A 24,323-nucleotide genomic window follows, 5' to 3' on the forward strand; every position below is an offset into this window, starting at 1 on the left:
CCACTGACATGCAGGTTAACCTAGACCGCAACTCTCAAAGAGTCGCTACGGTTTGTTGGTGTTCTCACTTCTCGGTCACCATTGATCTCACCCAAGGATCCCTTAGTCTACAAAGATTGGACTATTCCTCCAGGAGTGCGTGCCTACTCCCATCATTCGATCCAACCCCACAAGATAAGCTTTTCCGAACCATACTAATGGAGAATCTTTTGATACCGTAGACACCCGTTAGCATGTCTTTCCGTGATCTTCTCTATGACCCACGAGTTTATGAGAGCCCCGAGGAGTTCCGACCGGATCGTTGGCTTACGACCGACGAGACGAAACTTCAGCAGATGAATCGGCATTTCGTACCATTTGGACGAGGAAGCCGAATGTGCCTTGGATTGCAGTGAGTCTATGTCCTATGAAAATATTGCCGCATTTGTCACTCCCCTGTGTACATATGCGAATGGTTTCAAGTGCAGAGGCTAATCATTGAATACTGTTTTGACAGTCTGGCTTGGGCGGAGCTATACATTGCTATGGCCTGTATCATTCAAAGAGATTTTGTTCTTGAAGAGGGTATAAAGCAGCAGGATGTTACTATTGTGCGAGATTGCGCTGTCGGCGAGGTGCATCCTCACAGCAAGGGTGTAAGACTTCGATCTTTAAAAGGTAAAATATCATCCCTATAATGCTCTCACCCTGTGCTTGACCATTCTTCATATGCTTATAAACCCCGCCATTCTTTTCTAGAAAACAATTGATTGATTGATGATCTGAAACCCGCAGGTGGGGGGTTTGTGGTGATTTCTATATTTTTTTAACTACTACATCACGCTCAGAAGCGATTTGAAACCTTCATAGAGAAATGATGAGCCAACTTACATTTTTTTATTTCCTTTCGGTCATCTAGACTGATCCAAATTTTAGTGGCCTCTTCAAATTCACTAAAGAACCACTTAGCGCAACCGTGAATAGTTCTTACTATTAGTCGCCTGCTAGAGAAAATTCGCAACGTACTGGTGCATCTGCCACATCCCGATCACCTAATGTCCCATTATAGAGCTATGGCCCGATGCAATTCCCACAATGCAGAGTTTCCTAATATAGAGAAGTAGATAGTCCAAACACCATCGATTCATCATTGTCCTAAATCTAACTACCTGGTAGATTTACATGTGGAAACGCCTATCTTTGACCCCAAGATATTCGCTGTTTCATATATAGTCCTGGATGTGGCAGGCGGTAACTTGGTGACGTAGTGCTGACCGAAACCATCCAGAAAATCAGCTTCCGAGCCCAGCCACCAGCACCATGCGCAGATTCCGACCCTTCTTCCCTCGACATTGAGGGCTTCACTATCTGCTCAAATCTGCAGACTCGCAGTCGCAACAACTACCCAAGTACCAACACCACCCTCAGAAGACACCATCATCATGCTGGACGCGCTAGTCTCCATCCCGGTGCTCTCGCTCTTCCTCGTCCCCGCGCTATCCTCGTACACTACCAGCCTCAACATCGTCTTCTTTTACATGACATGGTCGACGCTGGTACTGTCGCATCCCCCGCTCCGCGTGGAATTGTTCGGCACCGCTGCAGTGCGCCTCTTATTCTACGTGCTGCCGTCACTCGTCTTCTTCCTATTTGACATTCTGACCCCTTCCGCGGCGGTGGCTATTAAGGCGCAAGGCGAGACCGGACTCCCCGGCGGAAAGAAACGAGGCACAATCCGAACGAAGGAGCTCAAGGTCGCCGGGTGGGCGCTGCTGAATGTTACCTTGAGTGTTGCGGCCCAGGCGGCAATCGAGACGCTTCTTGTAAAGGGATTGGGCCTGCGCAGTGCGCTGAAGGCGTCGGTGAGGCTACCTATGCCCTGGCAGGTGATTAAGGACTTGTCTATGGGATTTTTGGGTCGCGAGGTGAGAGATCTTCGCCGGGCATTCTTCTTCTTTACTAATGGCACTTCTCCCAGATCCTGAGCTATGTCCTCCACCGCTTCATCCTTCACTCGCGCAACAACTTCCTCGCCCGGTACCACCAGACCTGGTACCACGCGCTTCCAGCTCCATTTCCTCTAACAGCACACTACGACCACCCACTCGCCTATTTGGTAGGCAGATTCATCCCCACCTACGCTCCCGCCATGCTATTCCGGTTCCACATGCTCACCTACTTGATGTACATCTCGGTAATCTCCCTCGAGGAGACATTTGCTTTCTCCGGATACACGGTGATGCCGACGAGTTTCTTGCTCGGCGGCGTTGCGCGCCGCACGGATATGCATCTTCTCGAAGACGCACAGGGTAACTTCGGTCCGTGGGGCGTGGTGGATTGGTTGTGCGGGACTACGGTTGGGGACTCTACCGTTGAAGATGATTTCATGGATGAGATGGAGGAGCATGAGATTGAGGATCGGATTAGGAAAATGCTCGCGTCTTCGAAGCGCAAGGTGAAGGAAGGTGCGGCGGGCAGTGTTTCGTCAAAGGTGAATGGGCAGTCTTCACGACGGCGGAGACGGGATTAATAAAGAAGTTTGAATGGAGTTGGGAATTTATTCTGAGATTTGTTGCTTTAAATGTACTAGGCATACTTTTTGGGTGGTATTTTGAGAATATGTGGTGATGCTCTCAGATGTATATAGTTCAACATTTACCCCGGAATATATATCTGAGCCGAGGATGGCGTATCGCACAATAAGTAAGGAAATCCACATTCCACATTCTAGACCCCGCAATTGTATCTATTTCAACACATGAGGTTTACTGCGTTTACAGATAGAGAGAATACAGATCTATAGATCCCAATATTTTGGATTGCCACCTGAACCTGGAAAATCGGAGAGGTCGTACTGAACATAACATAGAAACTCCAGCCCGCCTGCTGGAAAGAGGTATTTTTGAATCTTTTTTGTTTTTGTGCTTCAAGTCTTTCTTCACATCACGGCTGGGGATGTGCAAACCAGCCACACACACACACATAAAGGAAAGAGAGGAATCATGAAAACCAGGGAACAAAGCGCGGTTATCCGAATCAAACCGCAAGTCCGAGAGAACAAGCACAAGAATAATAATGGATCCCGTATAGAGTTACACACATAGTTCAATGAAACCGCTCCTTCTCTTTTTTGGTGGTGCGGCGAGTAATGCCCATTCCTCCGATTTTTGTTGTCAAATCGAGCCGCCCATCGTTTGGAAAGAATCTACCGAGCCCGCGGCCGCCTCATCGCAACACCGCTTACCACTTCATCTCGTGGGGCTTGTCGCCGTTCCGGAGGCTGAACGAGGTGGCGAGGTAGCTGCTGAGGAACTCCTCCTTCTTGATGGTGGCGAGGATGCCCTGATCGACGGCCTTCTGGTCCGAAGCACGGGCGCTGGCGACCTTCTTCTTCTGCAGGACGGACACAGATTAGCATTGGGGTTGGTTGGCGACTGAATATGAATCGACATACCTCGGGCTTCTCTCCCTGCTTGAAGAAAGCCTCCTCGGTCTTCTTCTCCTTGCTCTTCTCCTTGGTGAAGTACTCGGGGGCGGAGATCTTCTCGATGGCCTTGGAGTCAACGCCGCTGACGTCCACGCGCTTGGAGGTGGCGATCACGTAGCGGGAGTTCACCCGTCGGAGAGGGACGCCGTTGATCTTGAAGGGGCCGGTGACCAGGAGGACACCCTGGTCGAGGTGCTTGAGGAGGATGACCCGGCGGCCACGGAAACGGCCGGCCAGGAGGATCAGGATGGTGCCGGGCTGGAGGCTCTCGCGAACCTTGGTGGGACGCAGCGTCTTGCGAACCTGTAACGCACACACATGTTAGAAACTCAAGGCAATTGGAAATCACATTGCAGAATGGTCTGGCATGGTCTTTCTCGCTGCAGATGATGCGACTCATCGAGGCACACGGCTCATTGGATTCAATTTTGAATTTCAACGTTCGCCACACACACACAAAAGATGGAGGGACACTCCAACTCAGCGCCAGCAACGCCATGGGTCGCATTCATCCAGACGATCAAACCACGCCCATGCCATTTTCTGCAGGGCTGTACTGACTTTCTTGGGCTGCGACTCATCGTCCACGGGGTACCACTTCTGAGCCTTCTGAGCCGGGTGCGGCACAGTCCGCTTGCCCTTTCCAAACTGCTTCGTCTGGCCAACGGCGTCCGACATGATGGCTGCTGGGACGAAGGGGGGAGGAGTGTCGGTGGGTTGGGTGGGTGGTTGTTGGGTGGAAGTGTGTGGACTCGGGGGGAGCAAGTCTGGCGGCAGCAAGTTGAATCTGCCCAGAATCAGCGGAATCAGGGTTTGTGGGAGTGAGCCCTAAGAGTAGCCGAACCACGCTAGCCTGTTTGGGTGACTGATATGTGGCCTCAGGCCGGACACCAGCACGGTGACCAAATCGTGCCACTAGTGCAGTTAGTCACCTGATCACCCAACCCAAACACACCTGACGTACCGTGTACCTTACCTTGCTCAACGTCTTCACAAACCCCCAATTCTTCCTCCTTCCTCCTCTCCCCCTTTCATCATGTCGATAGACCCCATCATCACCTTCAAAGCAGGTATCTGCGATCTGGATGTACGTTTGATTGTGCTCATTGACGGCGAAGCTGTGGGTTCCACTACTGACATCCATCCATTAGGCCTCTGCCACCCCAGCCGCGGTGGTCCCGAAGCCGACCCCGGGATATATTTACCTCTACTCGGAAGATGAGCTGGTACATTTCTGCTGGCGCCCTCGTAGCGCCCCCCTGGACGAGCCCGAGCTCGACCTGGTGATGGTGCCCTCGGATGGAAGCTTCACGCCCTACAAACCCGGCGGCAAGGATGCTACAAACGGCCGGATTTTTGTTCTCAAGTTTTCGTCCAGCTCTCAGCGATACTTGTTCTGGATGCAATCGCGGTCGCAGCATGAATCAGGCGACCCAAGCTGGTTTAGCCCGCGGGATCTGAAGCTCGGCGAGATTGTCGATGTGCTTCTGCAGGGTGACGAGGTGGACGTGGAGCACGAGATTGCAAATCTGCCCCGTCGGCCATCGGGCGGCGATGACGACGAGACCATGGAGGACGTGGAGGGCGTGGACCATGACCCAGCCCACAACCACGGCGAGAGCAGCGGCGGCGGCGGCGCTGGCCCGGACGCGACGGGGGGTGACGTTCGGGAAGAAGGCCAAGGATCAAGAGAGGGCGGTGCCGACGGTGGTCGAGCGTAGGTACATCTCTCGGAACAGCCTTAGCTAAGTAAGAATCACGGAGAAGCTGATGCGTGTGTGTGTTCAACTGCAGCGCGACTACGGGCTCCGATCCGTCGTCGGTAGTCAATGACTTTTTGAAGTCCTTGGGTGGCCGTGCGCCGGCCCAGGACCCCGAACAACCTTCTACAACCCTCCAGGACCTGCTTCCTCCGTCGACCACACTGCCATTCCTCGAATCGGCCGACGCCGCCACTGCTGATCATCTCTTGAATTTCTTACCGCCGGCGCTGCTACTATTAGCCCAGGGCAATGCCGAGGCCTTGGACGCTGACACCGACCCCGAATTGGCCCAAGCGGCTCTCCTGTCCCTCGACCTCCCCCAAAAGAAAGACATCCTGCGCCGCGTGCTTCGTTCGCCGCAGTTCATCCAGAGTCTGGCGAGCCTGACGGTAGCGCTGCGTGACGGAGGGCTGCCTAGTATCAGTGAGGCTCTTGAGATTCCTGTGGCCAATGGCGGGTTCATGCGCCGAGGCGGAGTGCCCGTGGGCGGCGGGGAGGCTGTGGAGGCGTTTCTGGATGGCGTTCGACAGCATGTCAAGCAAAAGGACTCCGAGCCCGGTCAGATGGAGACCGATTGATGGTAGCCTAGAGCAGTAGCTAATTCACTAAGCCCCGATTCACTATTTACATAACTTCTGTATGCGCTGCATGCGCTGTATGTACGGGCGTTGTCTATTTTTGGAAAGTGGATCGTCGACTCCTTGCTTCGTCAGCCGCGACCAACTCGGGCGGTTAACTGAGGTGACGCGACGCTCTTCTTCCAGTGTGGAAGGTTGTCACCAGGAACATCCAGTGTAGTGACTCGATGAGTTGGTAGGATGGTGGTAATGCTAGTCATAGTCCAAATACCACAGTACCGTACCCAGTACATGCCGCTGACATGCCAGCCGGCATAATAATACGAAGCGCCAAGGCCCACTGGCACGCGGCTTTGGTTAGTGGACATCGGGGAGATTAGTTCATGTTGATTGTTCACCATCCTGCAGCTGAACATCCTCCCCCCCCCCCTGTTCGTTCGTTCGTTCGCTCGTTACTGCCTGACTATGTCCCTGACGACGTGACGCCTTTCTGATCTTTCTCTACCCCCTTTTGCAAAGGCCATGTCGACGTTACGATAAATCCCTGAAACTTGCCTGACGATGGCGTCCAACCGCCACAACGGCCATGAGAACCGCCCTCCCGCCGGCCAGATCCCCCTCCAAGATCTTTCCAGACCGGCAGGGGTCGTCGCTGCCGATGACCGGGGCAGGGGTCGTGCAGGGAGCGTGGGGAGCAGGCTCTTCTCCCGCCGCTCGCTGCTCCGCCGCGGATCGCACAGGAATTATGAGAGCGTCGCCGAGGGGTCGCCGGTTGACTCGGCGGCCGCCAGCAGACACTACGGGGGTGCGCATCCATATCCGCATGAGGGGGAGGTTTCGTCCCCCCTCGAGGATGTCGGAGGCTTTGCGATGGCCATGTCGTCCGTGGGGCTCAGCTTCGATGGCCCCCAGCCAAGATTTCCGTCCCCATCAGCCCCTCCAGCGGCATCACGCCCTCTAGACGACTCCGAATCCGATCTCGATATCGTTCCTTTACACTCTCACGATTTTCACGAACCTTACACCACGCCCACCGAGACTCAACAACCGACGGCGCGACTGACGGATCCGCAGTTCGTGCAGCCTATCTCCGGCGCCCCTGAACCCCAAAACCAAAGGAATGCCATTCGCGGGCAATCCGTTCATTTTGCCGATGAGACGCGCCTGGGCGATGACCTCCCGCACCTGGAGGCCGGGAGGGGACGACACCATCGAAGCGGGGATCGATCTCGTTCCTTGTCCCCCTCGGCTCCTAGTGGCGCTTTGCATCGAGCGAGTAGTATGGTGAAATCCATATCATCACGAGTTGTCAACCTGAGTAATGAGCCGGAAGTGATTGAGCATTCGATTGAGAGAGAAGAGTCATACAAACATTCACGGCTGGAAGGCCCTCCGGAATTGCCTGAGATGGTGGACTTCGAAGACGAACCCTATACAGGACCCCGGTCGCGTAAGAGGAGGCGGATCTCGGCGAAGCTGTGGAGGGACCGAAACAATCCGTTCAGGGGCAGGTCCCTCGGCATTCTGGGACCGCAGAATCCTCTTCGCTTGTGGCTATGTGATATCCTGGTTCACTCGTTTACGGAACCCATTATTCTGGGTCTCATTCTCATCCAAACCGTGCTGTTGGCCATTGAATCCTCGCAGTCAGTATGGAATCAGAAGAAGGAGAACAACTGGGGAGGCAATCTTCTGGACTACGTTTTCTTCGGCATCTTCGTCATCTATACACTGGAGATGATCGTCAAGATCCTGGTGTCGGGACTCGTCTGGAACCCGGTCGAGTATAGTACCCTCAATCGATCTCTCGGCTTCCGCAACGCAATGGCGGAGAAGGGCCGGAATCTGATCACGCCACACCGACAGCCCCAGTCCACACCGGGCAAGAAAGCGTCGGTACTTCAAGCGGAACCGCAGGCCTCGATTCTACGCACCTTCACCGGGATAAATGACCCCGAGGCGGAGGTGTATGATCCTCTTCAGAAACGCCGTGTTCGACTCGCCCATCGTGCGTTTCTTCGTCACTCCTTCAATCGCCTGGACTTTGTGGCAGTCGTCGCTTACTGGGTATCTTTCTTGCTCACCGTGGATGGTGTCGAGAAGACTCACCAGCTGTACATCTTTCGCATGCTGAGTTGTCTCCGGATCCTTCGTCTTCTGCTTCTTACCAACGGTACCTCGGTGATTCTTCGCAGTCTCAAGAGAGCTGCTCCCCTACTTGTCCACGTTGCATTTCTCATCGGCTTCTTCTGGCTCCTTTTTGCCGTTGTTGGCATCCAAAGCTTCAAGTCTAGCTTACGAAGGACTTGCAAATGGATCGGCCCCGAGGGCCAGAGCAATTTTACCTTGAACGACCCATATAACGTATTGCAATTCTGTGGTGGATTCCTCGACAACACCACTGGCGAAGCAAAGCCTTGGATGGACGCTCAAGGCTTATTACAAAACTATAAACCAAAAGGATACATTTGCCCGCGTGGCTCTGTGTGCATCGAAGGTCAGAATCCCTACAACGGGACTGTCAGCTTCGATAATATTGTGCAATCACTGGAATTGGTCTTTGTGATCATGAGCTCCAACACCTTTACCGATTTGTTGTACTACACTACCGACAGCGACTATCTCGCAGCTGCACTGTTCTTTGCTTGTGGGCTCGTGATTTTGAGTTTGTGGCTTGTCAACTTGCTGGTTGCCGTCATCACACATTCTTTCCAAGTTATCCGAGAGGAGAGCAAGCGCAGTGCGTTCGCCGTTAATACGATCGATGCTACGGAGGAGGAAAAGACTTCTTCGCGGAAGACAACCTCATTCAAACAGCTCTATGATAAGACCGAATGGCTTTGGGTTTGCGTCATCTTCTTCGATCTTGTTATACAGGCGCTAAGAAGCTCTACGATGGGACCGGATCGGATTCGCTTCATCAGTGACACGGAAACCGTCATTACTCTTGTTTTACTGGTCGAGATCATTCTACGATTCGCGTCGGATTGGCGTTCATTCCACAAGAAGCGCCGTAATTGGTTTGATTTGTTTCTCGTGGTCGTCACTTGTGTCATCCAGATACCACCTATCAGAAACTGCGGCCGGCCGTACACCGTCCTCACTGTCTTCCAGATTCTCCGGGTGTACCGAGTTGTGCTGGCCTTTTCAGTGACCAGAAACCTCATCCAGGTGGTTTTCCGAAATGCGGTCGGTCTGATCAATCTTATCATCTTCGTGTTCTTGATGACCTTCCTCGTCGCTATCTTTGCAACCCAGCTTTTTCGAAGCCAGATCCCTGAAAATGACCCGTCCGGCAACTCGATCTTCATCACTTTTGCAGACATTTACAACTCGTTCCTCGGAATGTACCAAATCTTCTCAAGTGAGAACTGGACGGCTATTCTGTACAATGCAACGGCATACACGGATAGTTTCAATACCGCGTGGATTTCAGCCGCGTTTCTCATTCTTTGGTTTATCTTGGCCAACTTTATTATCCTGAACATGTTCATTGCTGTCATCCAAGAGAGTTTTGATGTTTCAGAGGATGAGAAGCGAGTGCACCAAGTCAGGGCGTTTCTAGAGCAGAAGCAAGTCCACAACATGCAGGCCCAAGGAAATCTGTCGTTGTCGAAAATCCTCCGGCTGGGGCGCGAAGACCGATACAAAGATCCGCTGGACCATGGTCCTGCAGCGTTGGAAATGCTCCTGAAAGATGCCGTCGTACGAGAGTTTCTTGATGAAGAAGAAGCAGACCAAGAACCCAACCCAAACCGGCGGCGAGTGAGCACGCAGCCCTTTGGGTTCAGCGAGGGAACTGGCCAACCTAATTATTTCTCGCACCTTTGGAATAAGACCACCAGTTTTATCATGCGCAGAGAAACCAATCCGTTCTACTCGAAGCTGAAGTTCTCTCGTGCTTATGAAGAGTTGGATCCCACAACGATGGCCAAGGAAGTGGTGTCCGCGGCAGAACAAAGGAAGCGAGCTCAGCGAGAGTATCTCATCAAGCATCCGAACTACAACAAGTCCCTCTTCATATTTCCACATGACTCCTCGATCCGCCGATTCTGCCAGCGGATCGTCGGCCCTGGGCGTGGTCATCAGCGCGCTCAAGGCGTGGACCCATACAAACCATTATGGTACACCTTCTCTGCCTTGATTTATGCGGCCATCGTGGCAATGGTTATCCTCGCGTGCATTACGACACCACTGTATCAACGGCAATATTTCCGGACCAATCGCAACTGGTTCGTGTACACTGATTTTGGCTTCGCTGTCGTGTTCACCATTGAAGCTATCATCAAGGTCGTTGCCGACGGTTTCTTTTGGACTCCGAATGCATACTTCCGAAGCTCCTGGGGATTTATTGACGGCATAGTCTTGGTGACACTCTGGATCAATGTTGGCAGTTCGTTGAAAAAGGATTGGAATGTTTCCCGGGCTATTGGTGCCTTCAAAGCCCTGAGAGCATTGCGGCTGCTGAATGTCAGCGACAGCGCCAAAGATACCTTCCACTCGGTCATCATTCTTGGAGGATGGAAAGTCATCGCTGCCATCGCCGTCTCAATGAGCTTCCTCATCCCATTCGCCATCTACGCCGTGAATCTGTACAATGGCCAAATGGTCCAATGCAACGACAGCAACTTTGCGGGCAACTTGACTGCTTGCGTCAATGAGTGGGCTAGCTCTCCTTACAACTGGGACGTGTGGGCTCCCAGAGTAGCCACCAACCCCTATTATGACTTTGACAATTTCGGTAACGCACTCTTCATCCTTTTCCAGATTGTGTCCCAAGAGGGCTGGATCGATGTCCAGGGGAGTGCCATGAGTATTACTGGACAGGGTGTACAGCCCCAAAACAACGCTTCACCCGCGAATGGCCTTTTCTTCGTCGTGTTCAACTTGCTCGGAGCCGTGTTCGTCTTGACGCTGTTCGTGTCTGTGTTTATGCGTAACTACACGGAACAGACTGGCGTCGCCTTCCTGACAGCCGAGCAACGATCGTGGCTCGAACTGCGCAAACTTCTCCGCCAGATTTCTCCCTCCAAGCGCTCCTTCGACGATAAGAGCCAGAAGTGGCGGTTGTGGTGCTATCGAATCGCGGTCAAGAAACACGGTCGGTGGGCACGGTTTGTGACTTGCGTCCTGGTGATCCACCTGCTCCTGCTGGTCTTGGAATTCTATCCCGAGCCTTACATATGGGAGCTTATTCGCTCGTTGCTGTTCTTCGTGTTCATGTTCGTCTACGCAGCCAACGTCCTCATTCGGTTGGTTGGCCTGGGATGGCATCGATTCAGTCGCAGTTCGTGGGATCTCTTCTCCATGGTGGCCGTACCCGGAGCTCTCATCACCACCATCATAGATTTTTCGTCGGGTATGGAGGTTGTGATGGAGTTGAACAAGCTGTTTCTTGTGGCCATCGCCTTGCTGCTTATCCCGCGGAACAATCAGCTCGACCAGCTGTTCAAGACGGCCGCAGCCTCTCTCACGGCAATTAGCAATCTTCTTGCGACATGGTTCGTTCTGTTCTTGGTTTACGGTATCGCCATGAACCAGGCATTCGGCCTGACCAAGTTCGGCGAGAACGAGACCCACAACCTCAATTTCCGGGACTTGCCCAAGTCTCTGATTCTCCTCTTTCGGATGAGTTGTGGAGAAGGATGGAATCAAATCATGGAGGACTTTGCCACCATGACGGGTGAAAGATGCACATACGACGCCAATTTCCTTGACGATGATTGCGGCAGCGCGTCGTGGGCTCGCTCTCTTTTCATTTCCTGGAACATCATCAGCATGTATCTTTTCGTTTCTCTGTTCGTCTCGCTCATCTTCGAGAGCTTCTCGTACGTCTATCAGCGAAGCAGTGGGCTGTACGCAATCAGTCGTGAGGAAATCCGCCGCTTCAAGCAGGCGTGGGCTACCTTCGACCCGGATGGAACGGGATTTATCACCAAGGAGCAGTTCCCTCGATTACTTGGGGTAAGTGTTTTTTCTTATTTCTGCCGTCACGCGAACATTTCGCTCATTCAAGTGTATAGGAACTCTCCGGCATCTTTGAGATGCGAGTCTACGACGGTGATTTTACGGTTGGAAGCATTCTCGAACGGTGTAGGATCGACCCCCGAGAGTCGATGAGGCCCATTCGTCCCCGAGCTACTGAAGGAGTGAACCTGGACGAGCTCACTGAGATCATTAATTCCATTCCTGTTGATACGATCCGGTTTCGACGGCAGCGACTCAACAAGTTTTACGAGGAAGTGCTTGTCTCTGCGGATCCAGAGCGCGGCATCTCCTTTCACTCTGTCTTGATGATCCTGGCCCACCACAACGTCATCACCGACAGCAAAAGCTTGCGTCTAGAAGAATTCCTGCGGCGCCGAGCACGCCTGCAGCGTGTGGATGAAGCCGTTCGTCGCAACACGGTGATTGGTTTCTTTGATACCCTCTACTGGGCGCGGGAGTTCCGACGCAAGATCAACCACAAGAAATCTGGTCGTCTAAGCATGATCCCTACCTTCACCGTGCCAGAGATCTTTGTCGAAGATCCCGGTGATGCCGACGAGGATGAACCTGCTCCAGGCCCAATGACACCCCGCGTGTTGTCCACATCCGACGATGGTGTGCCAATGCTTTCGCCCTCGTCGCGTCCACGCGCAGAGTCCAGTCCGTCTTCCCGCCACCACAACCTGCCTCGCCTTGACACCTCCAACCTGTCGTCTGGGCTGTCTTCTGGCGCCAGCTCTCCCACCGGGGACTGGACCGGGTACAGTCCGACGCGCACTCCGCGCCACATGTACGGCGAGCGCTCGTCGTTCGAACCCGACGATACCCGAGCATCTGAGTCGAGAACCGGAACGGGCGGCGACCACGCGCGCCAGAACAGCGCTATGAGCGTTCAGGAAGTCATGAACTCGCTCGAGAACTCCGCCTGGGGTGCAAGTATCCGACGCAGCTTCACGCAGCGGCGGTCGGGCGATCGATCCGCCGAACCTTAGCCATGATTGATGGCTGACTGGAAATTTTTTGATGTTTTGATGGTGTGGAAGTACACGAACGAAGGTAATATGTTGGAAGAAGGGTTTTCTTGGACATTCTTTTTTGGGTTTCGTTCTGTTTTGTTGGGCCTGTACAACTACATACCCCGGACATCTGCCCTGGGCAGCGTGGCGCATTACTATTTGCATAGCAGCGGCGTGGGGATTCTCTTTCTGTCATCTCTCCATAGACCTTATTATTCACCTCCCATTAGTACCCGCCTCCTAGTTTAATGATCTTTCAGTCTAATGAACATTTTGCTTCCCTCCTTTGGCATCAAAACATCGTGACCTACTGAACTGCTCGGAAGGTGAAGGAAGTAGTCACAGAGCATTATTGACATCATCAATACTCTATGAGCTACTGCTTAAGCTGTCTAGATTTCAGCTAAGGCGCGCCTAGATTGAATATTCCGGCGGTTCCGAAGATAGGTTGCACGGTGTGGATTTGATGGTTCCAAGGACACCCGTGGCTCATACGACTAAGCAACTCACTGGAGCTTTGCTAACAACCTTCCAACGGGTGTACCGAGAATAATGGTTTTCCTAGGTTTTTGCTCTCGCCAATTTAGTACCATGCTCTTAGTGACGATTTAAAAAGACGCCGTTCCGTAGTCAAATCCCCCCCCCTTTTTGTAAGGCAATTTCCCTAAAACACAGGTCCACCTTTCAACACCTATGGGTCAGCATAATGACCGAAGCACCAGAATCGCGAAAGCGAACTCAAATCGCAGCAGACGACTGGCAAGGAGTGCAACCTAGCCGCAGCCTTTCCTCTAATAATGATTATTCAAACGTTCGGGACGAAGGACACAGCACCGCAGTTCGTATAAGGAGTACGTATTCATTTCACAAGGAAATATTGTCGTGTATGACTTACCAGTTAATAATGAACAGAGGATGGACGGCTGGATGTTAATTTTCAAAAACACCGACCCTGGCTCACAACATTGATGAAACACGCCGAACGATTTCCAGAGCCTGCAACCGAGGAACGCGGACCGTTGACTGCTGTTTCAGAAGGAGAGAAGAAATTTCCACTGCACTTGAATATTGTGATTCAGGTCATTGGATCGCGCGGCGATATCCAGCCATTCGTCGCACTTGGCAAGGAACTTCAGCAACATGGACATCGAGTCCGACTAGCCACACATCTGGCTTTCCGCAACGATATCAATGATGAAGGGCTTGAGTTTTTCAACATTGGAGGTAATCCGGAAGAGTTGATGTCTTTCATGGTTCAGAATCCTGGGTTGTTGCCAGGTATGCGAGCAATCCGTAGCGGTGCAATCCAGAAACGCCGGCGGCAAATGAGAGACATTTTCTCGGGCTGTTGGCGCTCCTGTGTCGAAACCGGGGACGGAACAGGCCTGCATCATATCACTCACGATCCACACAGCCATGCGGTGGATTATTGCACGCGGCCTTTTGTCGCCGATGCTATCATCGCGAACCCTCCGGGCTTTGTGCACGTGAGCTGTGCTGAAAAGCTGGCGATTTCTCTGAATATGATGTTTACGTGAGTGGCAATTGATTCAGTCCCCAAATGCTGCGATTCAATCTAAACCACTGTAGGATGCCATGGTCTCCGACACAATCCTTTCCACACCCCTTGGCAAACATTCGATCAAAGAGTACTAAGCCATCTGCCGCCAATTTCGCTTCCTATGGAATTGTCGAAGTCATGATGTGGGAAGGGCTCGGAGACCTCATCAATCGCTGTCGCAAAAAGGATTTGGGCCTAGATCCATTGGATGCCACTCAGGCACCAACTATGGTCCATCGTTTGCGACTCCCCTTTACCTACCTTTGGTACGCAAGCCTGTTATAAGCTACTGTCAACTCGTCTTACACTAATAGGTCGCCCTCTCTTCTTCCGAAGCCTCATGACTGGTCCGATAATATCGATATATGCGGGTTCCAGTTTCTTCCTGCAACGTCAGACTATCACCCACCCGAAGATCTTGATGCCTTCCTGAAGGCAGGCGAGCCACCGATCTACATTGGCTTCGGCTCTATCGTTGTCGAGAACCCCGAAAATTTGACAAAATTGTTATTGGAGGTTGCTCGCCAGACTGGGAAGCGAACAATCATCTCCAAAGGATGGAGCAACCTCGGCTTTGGGGAGCCTGAGATTCCTGACAATGTCTTTCTTTTGGGAAAGTGCCCTCACGACTGGCTTTTCCCACAGGTTTCATGCGTCGTTCACCATGGTGGTGCCGGAACCACAGCTGCAGGACTACTTCTAGGCCTTCCAACAGTGATTGTTCCTTTTTTCGGCGACCAACCTTTCTGGGGCTCGATCGTTGCTCGGGCAGGCGCGGGCCCACAGCCCATTCCCTACAAAGAGCTAACAGCTGAGAAATTAGCTGCTGCGATCAAAGAAGCTCTCGAAGTGCATACAAAAGATCGTGCAAATGAAATCGGCGAAAAGATGCGCAAGGAAAAGGGCACAATTGCTGCTGCCCATAGTTTCCATCGGCATCTGAATGTTGACTCGTTACGATGCACAATTTGCCCTAATCGGCCGGCGGTATGGTGGCTTCGATACTCACGTGTCAAACTGAGTACCTTTGCAGTTTCAGTCTTGTTAAATACAGGGCACATTAATCCAAAGGAGTTGACACTGTATGTACCTCTGCGTTTTTTTCGGCGGCCATTCTGATGATCTTAGGTATCGAGGCCACGAGTATGACACAACTCGCGACCCCCGAGGTCCTTTGTCTGCTAGTGCAGAAGTCCTCTACGGTTTAATGACTGATCTTATAGTAGGCATTGCAAGTGTTCCGGGAAAAGTATCTGATATTTTTACGGAATCTCCACCCCAAAGATTGCACCGCGATTACAGGGGAAGAGAATGGGCAATGCAACACTTTTCAACGCTCGTCGATGACATGGAAAGGAGAAGAGAGAGTCAAGCTTCTGCTGATACTGACCTTTCTCATAATAATTCTGAAAACAATAATGACGAGGATCTTCATGAGAGCTCACATGGAGCAGCTCCTGTGAGCAATGATGATTTAGCAAGTGAACATATGACAGAAAGTTCTGCGACCCGGCCTGCTAGAAACGCAGCGGATATTGACGAACGGTCTCATATATCAGAGGATCAGACAGAAAACGCTGATGAAAAGCACGGTACTGCAAAGCAGGTTCTCTCTGATACTTGGTTTGAAACTACTAAGTTTGCGAAACACGCAATCATCTTCGCCCTTATACTCCCGACAGATATGACTCTCAGCTTATCAAAAGGTTTTCACAACGTGCCCAAACTGTATGATGACGCTACTGTTGAACCGATTCCCACTGTCACAGGGATCAGGACTGGAGTTCGGGCTGCCGGCACGGTGGGTGTGCAGAACGCACTGAACAGCGAACCTTTCTAATGTGCCATAGGAATTATGCCAGGGGGTCTATCATGGCGTGACTGGATTAGCCCTGCAGCCTGCTCAGGGTTATCAGCAGTCAAAAAGTAAAGGATTGGCAACAGGGGTCGGAAAAGGGTTACTCGGAGCTGTCTTAAAACCTATTGCGGGTAAGGTGATTGTTGCAGCACTTGAAGCACATACTGAGTCGTCACTTGGCTTTAGGTTTATGGGGATTGGCAGGATATCCCTTAGATGGGCTGCATAAGCACGTTCGCAGATCGGTTGGGTTGGCAAAGTCAAAAGATATCATCCAATCGCGCATCACACAAGGAGTCGAGGAAATGGTTGCTGCATCGGCCGAAGAACAGAATATGGTAATCCATGCATGGGATGAGCTACAGAACAGTACCCACAGCAGGCGCAATCTCAAAGGGTCCCGTGTATAGCTTGGAAAATAAGAACTAGCTGTATACAAACATTGGCCCACCCACACACTAGACCTAATGTACATGGGAGCTCCACCTATTAAGATACACTCCAGATTTTCGAGTTCCCCAGGTTTCTTCTCCACTCTATGGGTCTGTTGAGATGAAGTTTACTCGTGAGGTCATGTGGTGCCCATCTATTCACTCTAGACTCTTTTGCCGCGCGCCACAATGATGCCTAGACAACCACTTTTGACTAAGCTGCTAATAGCCATCAAAAGCTCACAAATCCCCTTATTGCACTCAGAAATGTATGTGAATTGTTAATAATTAGCTATCCTTCCACTCTGCAGCTTCGGAGGAATTTATACAAACACAGGCGCTAATATTGAAAGAAAAGACCCACATTCTTCCCTCGCCATGGGGTTCTTTAGAACCTCGTCAAAATGGAAGACAGTCCAAGCTAAACTGAAAATGGATATTCCCACCTTGTTGTTGGCACTCAAGTAGGTTTTCAAGAAATCTTTTCACGAGAAGCGGTCTTCCGTGGCAAAAGAATGCAGTAAAATTTACTGTAGTATCGTTTGCTTCTGATAAACAGGCGCGGAGGCTTTTCTAGCTCTTTCAATGGCCTATAATCAAATCACAGAACTGACCTTTGAACTGAAGGGGCGGCATTGCGCCAACTGTTGGACTCGCGATGTAGGTTCACTGCCCCAGTAAGAGCCCGAAATTATTCTCAAAACCTGCAGATATCAGAGTGAGAATGTTGCGAAGCACTTTTCTACCATCGGCTATCTGATCCCTATAATGTCGATTCTCACTGTTCCGATCGCTCCACGAGCTCGATTCTTCCAAAACCTTTTAGTGACTGTGGTATTGATTTGCTCCCAGGCAGAGGAACGACCAAATAAGGGCTAATCTGGGCTTTTGAGAAGATCTCAACTGGTTTCGCTATTGGAATCTCCTACTTATCAATGTGGTGTTCTGTCCGGGCTCGAGCCAATACGACCCATATTCAGGAGGCGAAAGGCGGCGGTCCGGTCACTGGCGCTTCCATCAGTCCGTTTAATGCGGCTGCTAGTGCTAATATGGCTATCTGGTTTTTCTTTGAGGTGTGGTTGGCCAACATGTTAGTTAGCAGATGCCCCAACTGCATTGCTCTCTAATTGATAGATGGGCCAGGTTCCGCGCATTTCGACCTCAGTACTTCGTCTCGTCCATAGTATTTTCCATATTCATCCAAGTGACGGCTACCTATGGGACCCGGCTTGCTACTATGGATGAAGTCTCGTCTTTAAGTAAATCATACATCTGGTATTCTGATATTTGTTGGCTAATTGCGGGTATCTCTAGTCAAACGCTTGGCTCAGACGTTTTTTGCAGGCTTTGGACTATCCGCTGCGGTCAATGTGTTAATCCTTCCATTCACATCGCGAAAGTTGACCACTGCGCGCATAGGGAATAATTTCTACACGATACAGAAAGCACTCAAAGCCCAACGTCATTTCATGCAGTCTCTGTCCTCCCGCGAGTGGTTTTCTGTGCAGAGGCTAGGCGAGGTCCAATGCAAGTCTCAGCAAGATGCAATATTATGGCCGGAAGCAGAGTCGCTGAAAGATGCAATCATGGAAGCTGCCCAGGGTTACGCAGAGATCAAAGCAGAGCTGCGTTATGCAAAACGTGAAGCTGGTTGGGACTATTTGGGGCCGAGGGAACTGGTAGAGCTTACACGCTCACTGAAAAGCATACTAGCGTCGATACTATGGATGAAATCTCTCATTGAGGCCGCAACCCGCATTGAGAAGCGAGGAGGTTGGGATTGTTTCAGAGAGTCTGGAGTTTCTCATCCAGCGGCTGGTGAGGTGGAGAAGCAGCAGTGGAATTGGATATTCGAACAGATTCTCGGTCCTACGGAGCAACTTTCGCAAGCTATGGATGATGGAATCGACCATATCGCGTGCTCTCTCCGCTTTCGAAAGCCGCCTGCCGCGTCTAGATCAGACCATGAAGCAAATGGAAATGTCGCAGCCAAGCAGTTGGAGCAATTGATTGGAGATTACCTTAAACAGCAAGAAGGCTCACTGAAAACCTGGCTTCTTTGGAAAGACATGGATGACCCTTCACAAGTGGAAGCACTGAAGAGGGGTCGGAAGCCAGCAGACTCTCAAATACGAGAGCGACATCAACTTCAGTTATACTTTCTCCTCGATGTGAGTATTCTTAGCCCAGAGATGCCGCTCACTAACTCTCTTGGAGTTGCAATATTCATTTGTTGAAACCGCGAGAAGCATTCTGGATCTGGTCAGATATGCTGATTCAAGGATCCTCGATGGTACCATGAAGAAGAAAAGACTCATCATACCAACCTGGAAGCAAATGAGAAAATGGTTCTGGGCTTCGCTAGCTAGGGAAGATCGAGAGTTGGATTACCAGAAATACGCTAAACGATGCGGAACTGTCAGGGTATACCTTGACGATGTTCTGCAGACTGGGGCGGATGCGGAACACCTTCCCCCGGAAACCGTATGGGAGAAGGTCACTGATAAATGTCAGATGGTTCTTCGTTTATTTGGCTCTCCTGAATCCTTCTTCGGATTCAGAGTGGCCGTAGCCACCATGACTATCTCCATTGTTGCCTTCCTCAGAAACTCACAGATATTCTACATCGAACAACGTCTCATCTGGGGATCGATCATGGTTGCCATTAGCATGACAGAAACATCTGGATCTGGTATTTACGGGCAGTTTCAGAGACTGCTCGGGACAGCAGCTGGAATGGTATTGGCATACATTGACTGGTATATAGTTGACGGACATCCAGCTGGCGTCATTGTCTTTTTTGGCATCACTATGGTCTTAGCCAACTCCCTGTATTTGAAGTTGCCATCAGATCCAGTGGTGCCAACTATAACAATGTCCACCGTGTCATTGATTGTGGGCTATGCGCTCCAGACCAAGAAAGTCGGTATTGCAATCTCTGAAACCAACTTCCAGCAATATCATCCGCTGTTCGTCCTTTCACCTTACCGACTAGCTACCGTCGTTGCTGGCGTCGGAGTTGCTTTTCTGTTTACGAATTTTCCTCGGAGGGTCAGTGTTAAAAGGCGCCTTCGAAGAGACCTCGGTTCATTTCTGTACCTTCTGTCATGGTGCTATAGCTCTGCGCACACAAGAGCATGTTTGCGAATCAGGAATATGTCGGGGCATCGTCAGGACAAAGAGATTCCAGAGAAGGCCCTTGAGAAAGATCACGCTATGATACTTGCGAAGGAAATTGTCCTCCTCCAAGGAATGAAGGACCATATTACATTCCTTGCCTGGGAACCTACACTTGGAGGGAAGTTCCCGAAAGATGCGTATGTCAAGTTGGTTCAGCATTCACTAAAGTAAGCACATCTCGATTCTCCGTGCCTTGGCCTTGAAATGACTAACCAGGGATAGTATGCTTTGCTGTTCGGAAATAGTGGTGTCGATCGCTAATTCGTTACAAAAAAATCTCACTATTGGCGATCCCGAGTTCTCGGAAACTTGGTTAGGATGTTTCAAGCAATTAATCACTATCTTGGATTCACGATCACGCGGAGTAGCATCACTCCTCAACACTATCTCGGGTGCTATACTAGACGAAAAACCGATTCCTTTTTATATCAAAGCAACAAAAGCATGTCCCCTTACCGAGCTTATCCCCGATCTCGACGGGAGACTTTTTAATGTGCAGCGTGTCTGCGAACCTACCTACTCTGCCTTTGCTGCGATGGAAATAACCATGGCGCTCCTAGCAGATGATGCGTCTCAACTGCTGTCTGAGACAAAGAAACTCGTGGGAGGGTTAGATTTCATCAAAGATTATCCTACGAGCACGAGTTGGGCATTCGCCGACAGCGAGCCATATCAGAGAAATGGAGAAACCATGGCAAGTATACAACCTCAGTCTTCGGCATACTCGAAAGAAGACGGACGAGCGAGAAAAGGAAAAACCTAAAGGAGAATATTGTGTAGGACGAGTGTTGAATTTTCTGGACAGGCTTACCGGGGTAGAGGCTAAAGATGCAAGTGCGACAACCTCGATAACTTTGGAAAACTCCCTTTCGTTTACTACTTCATCACGTGGACTATAGACTGTAGAAGGCCTTCACCAACGAGAGCGGTGAGTACCTGACATTTGTAGGCAGGTATACTTAATCCGCCGATCGCGCTCCACTTGGTGGATCGCGGCGGGACTAGAGCAATAGTAGATCTGGAGATCGGGAATTGGCATGAGACAACTACCTACAACTACGGCCGTTGCTTTCTTTTTTTTTCTTTTTCCATTCTTAAAATTCCATGTTGATAATAGGATTGCTGTCTTTATGTCTATGTTCTTCGCTCTCTCCGAATGCAGAACGACAATGCGATTGATTCTTCCGCTTCCGTCCACCACCGCATCCGGACAATGCCAATATGCCATGTCTCATAAGTGCCTGCAGGTCCTTGCAGCCAACTCTCTTCCCCTAATTGCCGACTCCTTTTTTTCCCCTTCTATTTCCCCCTCTCCGACTTCCTCTCAGCAGAGAACCCTCAAAAATAATTTTCGGTCCGCTGTGATATGGACCATTCGGCCTGGACTGCCTGTGCATAGACCATATCCACATACACACACACATTCCACAGCGATGATGCACCGCCCGGCCTTCCTTTCGCTCACCACCCGCTCAACACGCGACAACTCCTTCTCCCCATCCTCCTCAACCACCAGCTTAACCACCAGCCCGCCCGTCTCCCCCACCTCAGGTGTCCGTCGAGCCGGCCAAAACAATAAACCATATCCACACCGCCCCGAGCACGGCGTCTCTCTGTCTCCGACGACAACATGCACCACAGCCCCCGAGAAGAATAAGAATAAGAGCAATGATACCCACAAACCGAAAAGCATCCTCCCCTGCGCAGTCCTCCGCGGACGCACCTCAATGATGATCCTCCGCCGCCGGCCGTCGGCCGTGGACATGGCGCTCAGCGAGGAGCGATGCCGCTGCGATGACGATGCTATTGAGCGGCAGGGTCTGCATATGATGGAGCCAAGGCCTGTGGATATGGATATGCGGCCTGCTTCGGCGGGTAGCGCGCCTTTTGAGCTGGGATTTGCTGGGTCTGGCCGCAGCTGGTCGAGCGCTGGGTCGGCATCGTCGGCCGACGAGCGCGCTTCGTTGTCCAGGGGCCTGGTTGTGCAGCAGCCGCGGTTTGTGATGGGGGGGATTTTTGAGGTTATGGAGGGAAGGGCTTGATTTGGGTTGGGGTAAGATTGGAGGTGTTATGTTGTTGTGTTGTGTTGCATTTGTATGGAGTTGTGGAGTTTGGGTAGTGTATTTTAGGAACTCGGGATGGCTGTATATCCTTTTAGTCTAGGGCATAAATAATATCTTAATCTTCAGAAGCCTTAAGTCGGGCTGTTAGTGTAGTAGAGTCAAAACTCATCAAATTAGGCCTCTGTCCCTTGGATCTACTACTAATTTACATAAATCTGCTGAACTATGAACACATTTATTGCTGGCTAGGTGCAATTGGAATAATCAGACATCACCAACACCAGCTCAAGGGAGGGAAACCCTGAAAGTCCTTCCTTCTGAAAACACCAGTAAATGCCGCCTTGTTATTCGTACATGATGGGGAAGTTGTGGGATAAAATTATGGAAAAACATTAATGGGGAATCACAACAGGGAGGGGAAACTCTCCAAGTGTCGCTCGCTAATTAAACACACAAAAGTGGATGGGATGGAAATGTGGGACGCAATGCAAGGTATTTGTCGAATAGGATGTAGGAGATGATCGATGAATGAAGCCGAGGGATCTTCAATAATGATGTCGACGATGCCGATCGATTACTTGTGTGCCCTTCCGCTTGTTGGGCCAAAGCTGTTTGCGGCAGTTCTCCTCCCCACAGAGACACTTGACAGCATCAGGATCGATCATTTCGAGCATTTCAGCCTCCGGGTTGTAGTCAAAGGTAAGCTCGGTGTCGGCCGGGATATCGCGAAGCGCGAAGAACGCCAGGTCGTACAGGAAGTGATTGTCGCCTTGCACCGTCGACACAGGAATCAGTTTGCAATTAGGGTTGCAAGAATGGTTCATGAAGCGGGTGATAGTGCCGAACTTCTGGGCATCCACCACGTACTTGCACTCGCCGGACCAATCAAGGCTGAACAAGTAGGACTGGTCCTTCTCCGACCCATCCTCGCGAATGCCTGCCTTCTCTTTGGTAATGACTTCGCCTAGGTATCGATCGATGAACTGTCCCTTGCGAATAGGGTTAGGAGAGCGAAGGCCTATAGGATTCAGTACGTAGGTAGATGGGCGTTGAGTAGGTAGACTTACCGAAACCACGGATGCCAGTATGGAAAATCACTAGGCTGATGGTACGGCCCTCCTGAACGACATGGTTCCAACACTTTTCTTCCGAAGGAGAAGAACTGCATTCACACTGCGAGCTACATTCGGAGATCATGACCTTGCGTTCGAGGAAATCGGAAGTCAGAAGGCCCTCATCGGTATAGGGAATGATCGTCTCGCTAGTAACTTCGTCCTTATACAGACAGGCGCACTTGTTAGAGCAAATTGGATCACAGCTGCAGCCACAGAGAAACTCTTGCGGGGTAGGTTCAACTTCTTTGTGCAGCTTGTACTCGTTAATGAACTCAAAGTCGGATGCAAGGCTTCGAATGATCTTAGGGTCATCGACGTCGTAGGAGACAGGCGGTCCCTTAATGCAGTTTAGTTTGAACTGCAACGTCTTGCGAGTTTCATTTGCGGAATTGACAGTAGTATCCAGCAGAGTTTGTATGCCACTTGCCATAAGGGAATTACCGATCGCTAGAGGGGTCTCAAAGCGAGATATTGAACGCCGAGGGAGCGAGTACTTGCGATGGCTAGCCATTGTCTCAAAGTGATTAGGAGTGAAGACCTCGACGAAGTTTGTGGTAACCCCAAGGGGCAAAGAGAAAGCCTGTTCGCTTGCCTCGATCTGTCTTTGAAGATTAGGAGAAGGTCGTGGAATCACCACGCTGAAAGAATTCGTAGACGGGTCAGGCTGCCGAGAGGGCTGTCGAGAGAATTGGTTGGCGCTTTGGTCAGTGCTCTGCTTGCCGCTGCCTGCGTTGAGAGGATCCTGAGAAGACGATCGCGCGCGTGGATTACGCGATCTGTAGGTTTCTGTTGTCTTCCGTTTCTGCGGAATCGTAGTGATGAAATGAGCAATCTTGGCTGGAAACTAGTGTAGTCAGTTAGTAGTGTTGACGACAAAGAAGGCAGTGTGTGGGACAGATATTCAAAGTTAAACGCAGATCAGGCCACACAGCGACAACTTTAAAAGGTTGTACCTGAAGGAGCCGAAGACGATCATACGTCTATGCAAGTTTGCGGACGGAAGAGGGCTGCCGGGGGAAAAGTAAGAAGCGGGTCTAGTTGGTTTACTTACCATCCTGTTCTCCTGATCGTCCTCTGCCGTCAAGTCGATGATAGCCTCATATTGGCGGCTTGGGCGCCGGCCCCTGCCTGGCGGCGCCATAGCGACGGGAAGATAGTAGAGCCACGACGGGTGCGATAAGAAAAGAGCGGGCGATAGGAACAAAGGACCGAGTGGCTAGTGACCTAATCAAAGACTGACCAAGAGATGAGAATAAAGGGAGAGAAGCAGGGCTGAAATAGGAGGCGACGGTGAGGTTGGAAAG

The 24,323-nt window shown here is 51.0% G+C and overlaps 7 protein-coding genes across 7 annotated transcripts; 5 read left to right on the top strand and 2 right to left on the bottom strand.

Annotated features, from left to right (window-relative positions):
• Positions 1-1,421: 1,421 nt before the first annotated feature.
• On the top strand, positions 1,422-2,509 carry PFLUO_LOCUS4867 (uncharacterized protein; the record flags this gene model as incomplete). The annotated part of the gene is made up of 2 exons (XM_073782260.1): positions 1,422-1,904; positions 1,958-2,509. 2 exons carry the CDS (start codon positions 1,422-1,424, stop codon positions 2,507-2,509), a joined length of 1,035 nt encoding a protein of 344 aa, XP_073638933.1.
• Positions 2,510-3,219: 710 nt separating this feature from the next.
• On the bottom strand, positions 3,220-4,144 carry PFLUO_LOCUS4868 (60S ribosomal protein L6; the record flags this gene model as incomplete). Its single annotated transcript, XM_073782261.1, has 3 exons — positions 3,220-3,372; positions 3,434-3,769; positions 4,028-4,144. The coding sequence occupies 3 exons, from the start codon at positions 4,142-4,144 to the stop codon at positions 3,220-3,222; spliced, it is 606 nt and encodes a 201-aa protein (XP_073638934.1).
• Positions 4,145-4,502: 358 nt separating this feature from the next.
• On the top strand, positions 4,503-5,807 carry PFLUO_LOCUS4869 (uncharacterized protein; the record flags this gene model as incomplete). Its single annotated transcript, XM_073782262.1, has 3 exons — positions 4,503-4,553; positions 4,618-5,183; positions 5,261-5,807. 3 exons carry the CDS (start codon positions 4,503-4,505, stop codon positions 5,805-5,807), a joined length of 1,164 nt encoding a protein of 387 aa, XP_073638935.1.
• A 561-nt stretch (positions 5,808-6,368) lies between these two features.
• Positions 6,369-12,787, top strand: PFLUO_LOCUS4870 (calcium channel protein; the record flags this gene model as incomplete). Its single annotated transcript, XM_073782263.1, has 2 exons — positions 6,369-11,771; positions 11,831-12,787. The coding sequence occupies 2 exons, from the start codon at positions 6,369-6,371 to the stop codon at positions 12,785-12,787; spliced, it is 6,360 nt and encodes a 2,119-aa protein (XP_073638936.1).
• A 730-nt stretch (positions 12,788-13,517) lies between these two features.
• PFLUO_LOCUS4871 (uncharacterized protein) lies at positions 13,518-15,075 on the top strand (the record flags this gene model as incomplete). Its single annotated transcript, XM_073782264.1, has 5 exons — positions 13,518-13,662; positions 13,724-14,345; positions 14,402-14,638; positions 14,687-14,878; positions 15,018-15,075. 5 exons carry the CDS (start codon positions 13,518-13,520, stop codon positions 15,073-15,075), a joined length of 1,254 nt encoding a protein of 417 aa, XP_073638937.1.
• A 6,493-nt stretch (positions 15,076-21,568) lies between these two features.
• PFLUO_LOCUS4872 (uncharacterized protein) lies at positions 21,569-21,883 on the top strand (the record flags this gene model as incomplete). The annotated part of the gene is made up of 1 exon (XM_073782265.1): positions 21,569-21,883. One exon carries the CDS (start codon positions 21,569-21,571, stop codon positions 21,881-21,883), a length of 315 nt encoding a protein of 104 aa, XP_073638938.1.
• Positions 21,884-22,449: 566 nt separating this feature from the next.
• On the bottom strand, positions 22,450-24,160 carry PFLUO_LOCUS4873 (uncharacterized protein; the record flags this gene model as incomplete). The annotated part of the gene is made up of 3 exons (XM_073782267.1): positions 22,450-22,922; positions 22,972-23,863; positions 24,071-24,160. 3 exons carry the CDS (start codon positions 24,158-24,160, stop codon positions 22,450-22,452), a joined length of 1,455 nt encoding a protein of 484 aa, XP_073638939.1.
• Positions 24,161-24,323: the final 163 nt, after the last annotated feature.

Source organism: Penicillium psychrofluorescens, assembly GCF_964197705.1.
Source record: "Penicillium psychrofluorescens genome assembly, chromosome: 3".
Lineage (NCBI taxonomy): Eukaryota > Fungi > Ascomycota > Eurotiomycetes > Eurotiales > Aspergillaceae > Penicillium > Penicillium psychrofluorescens.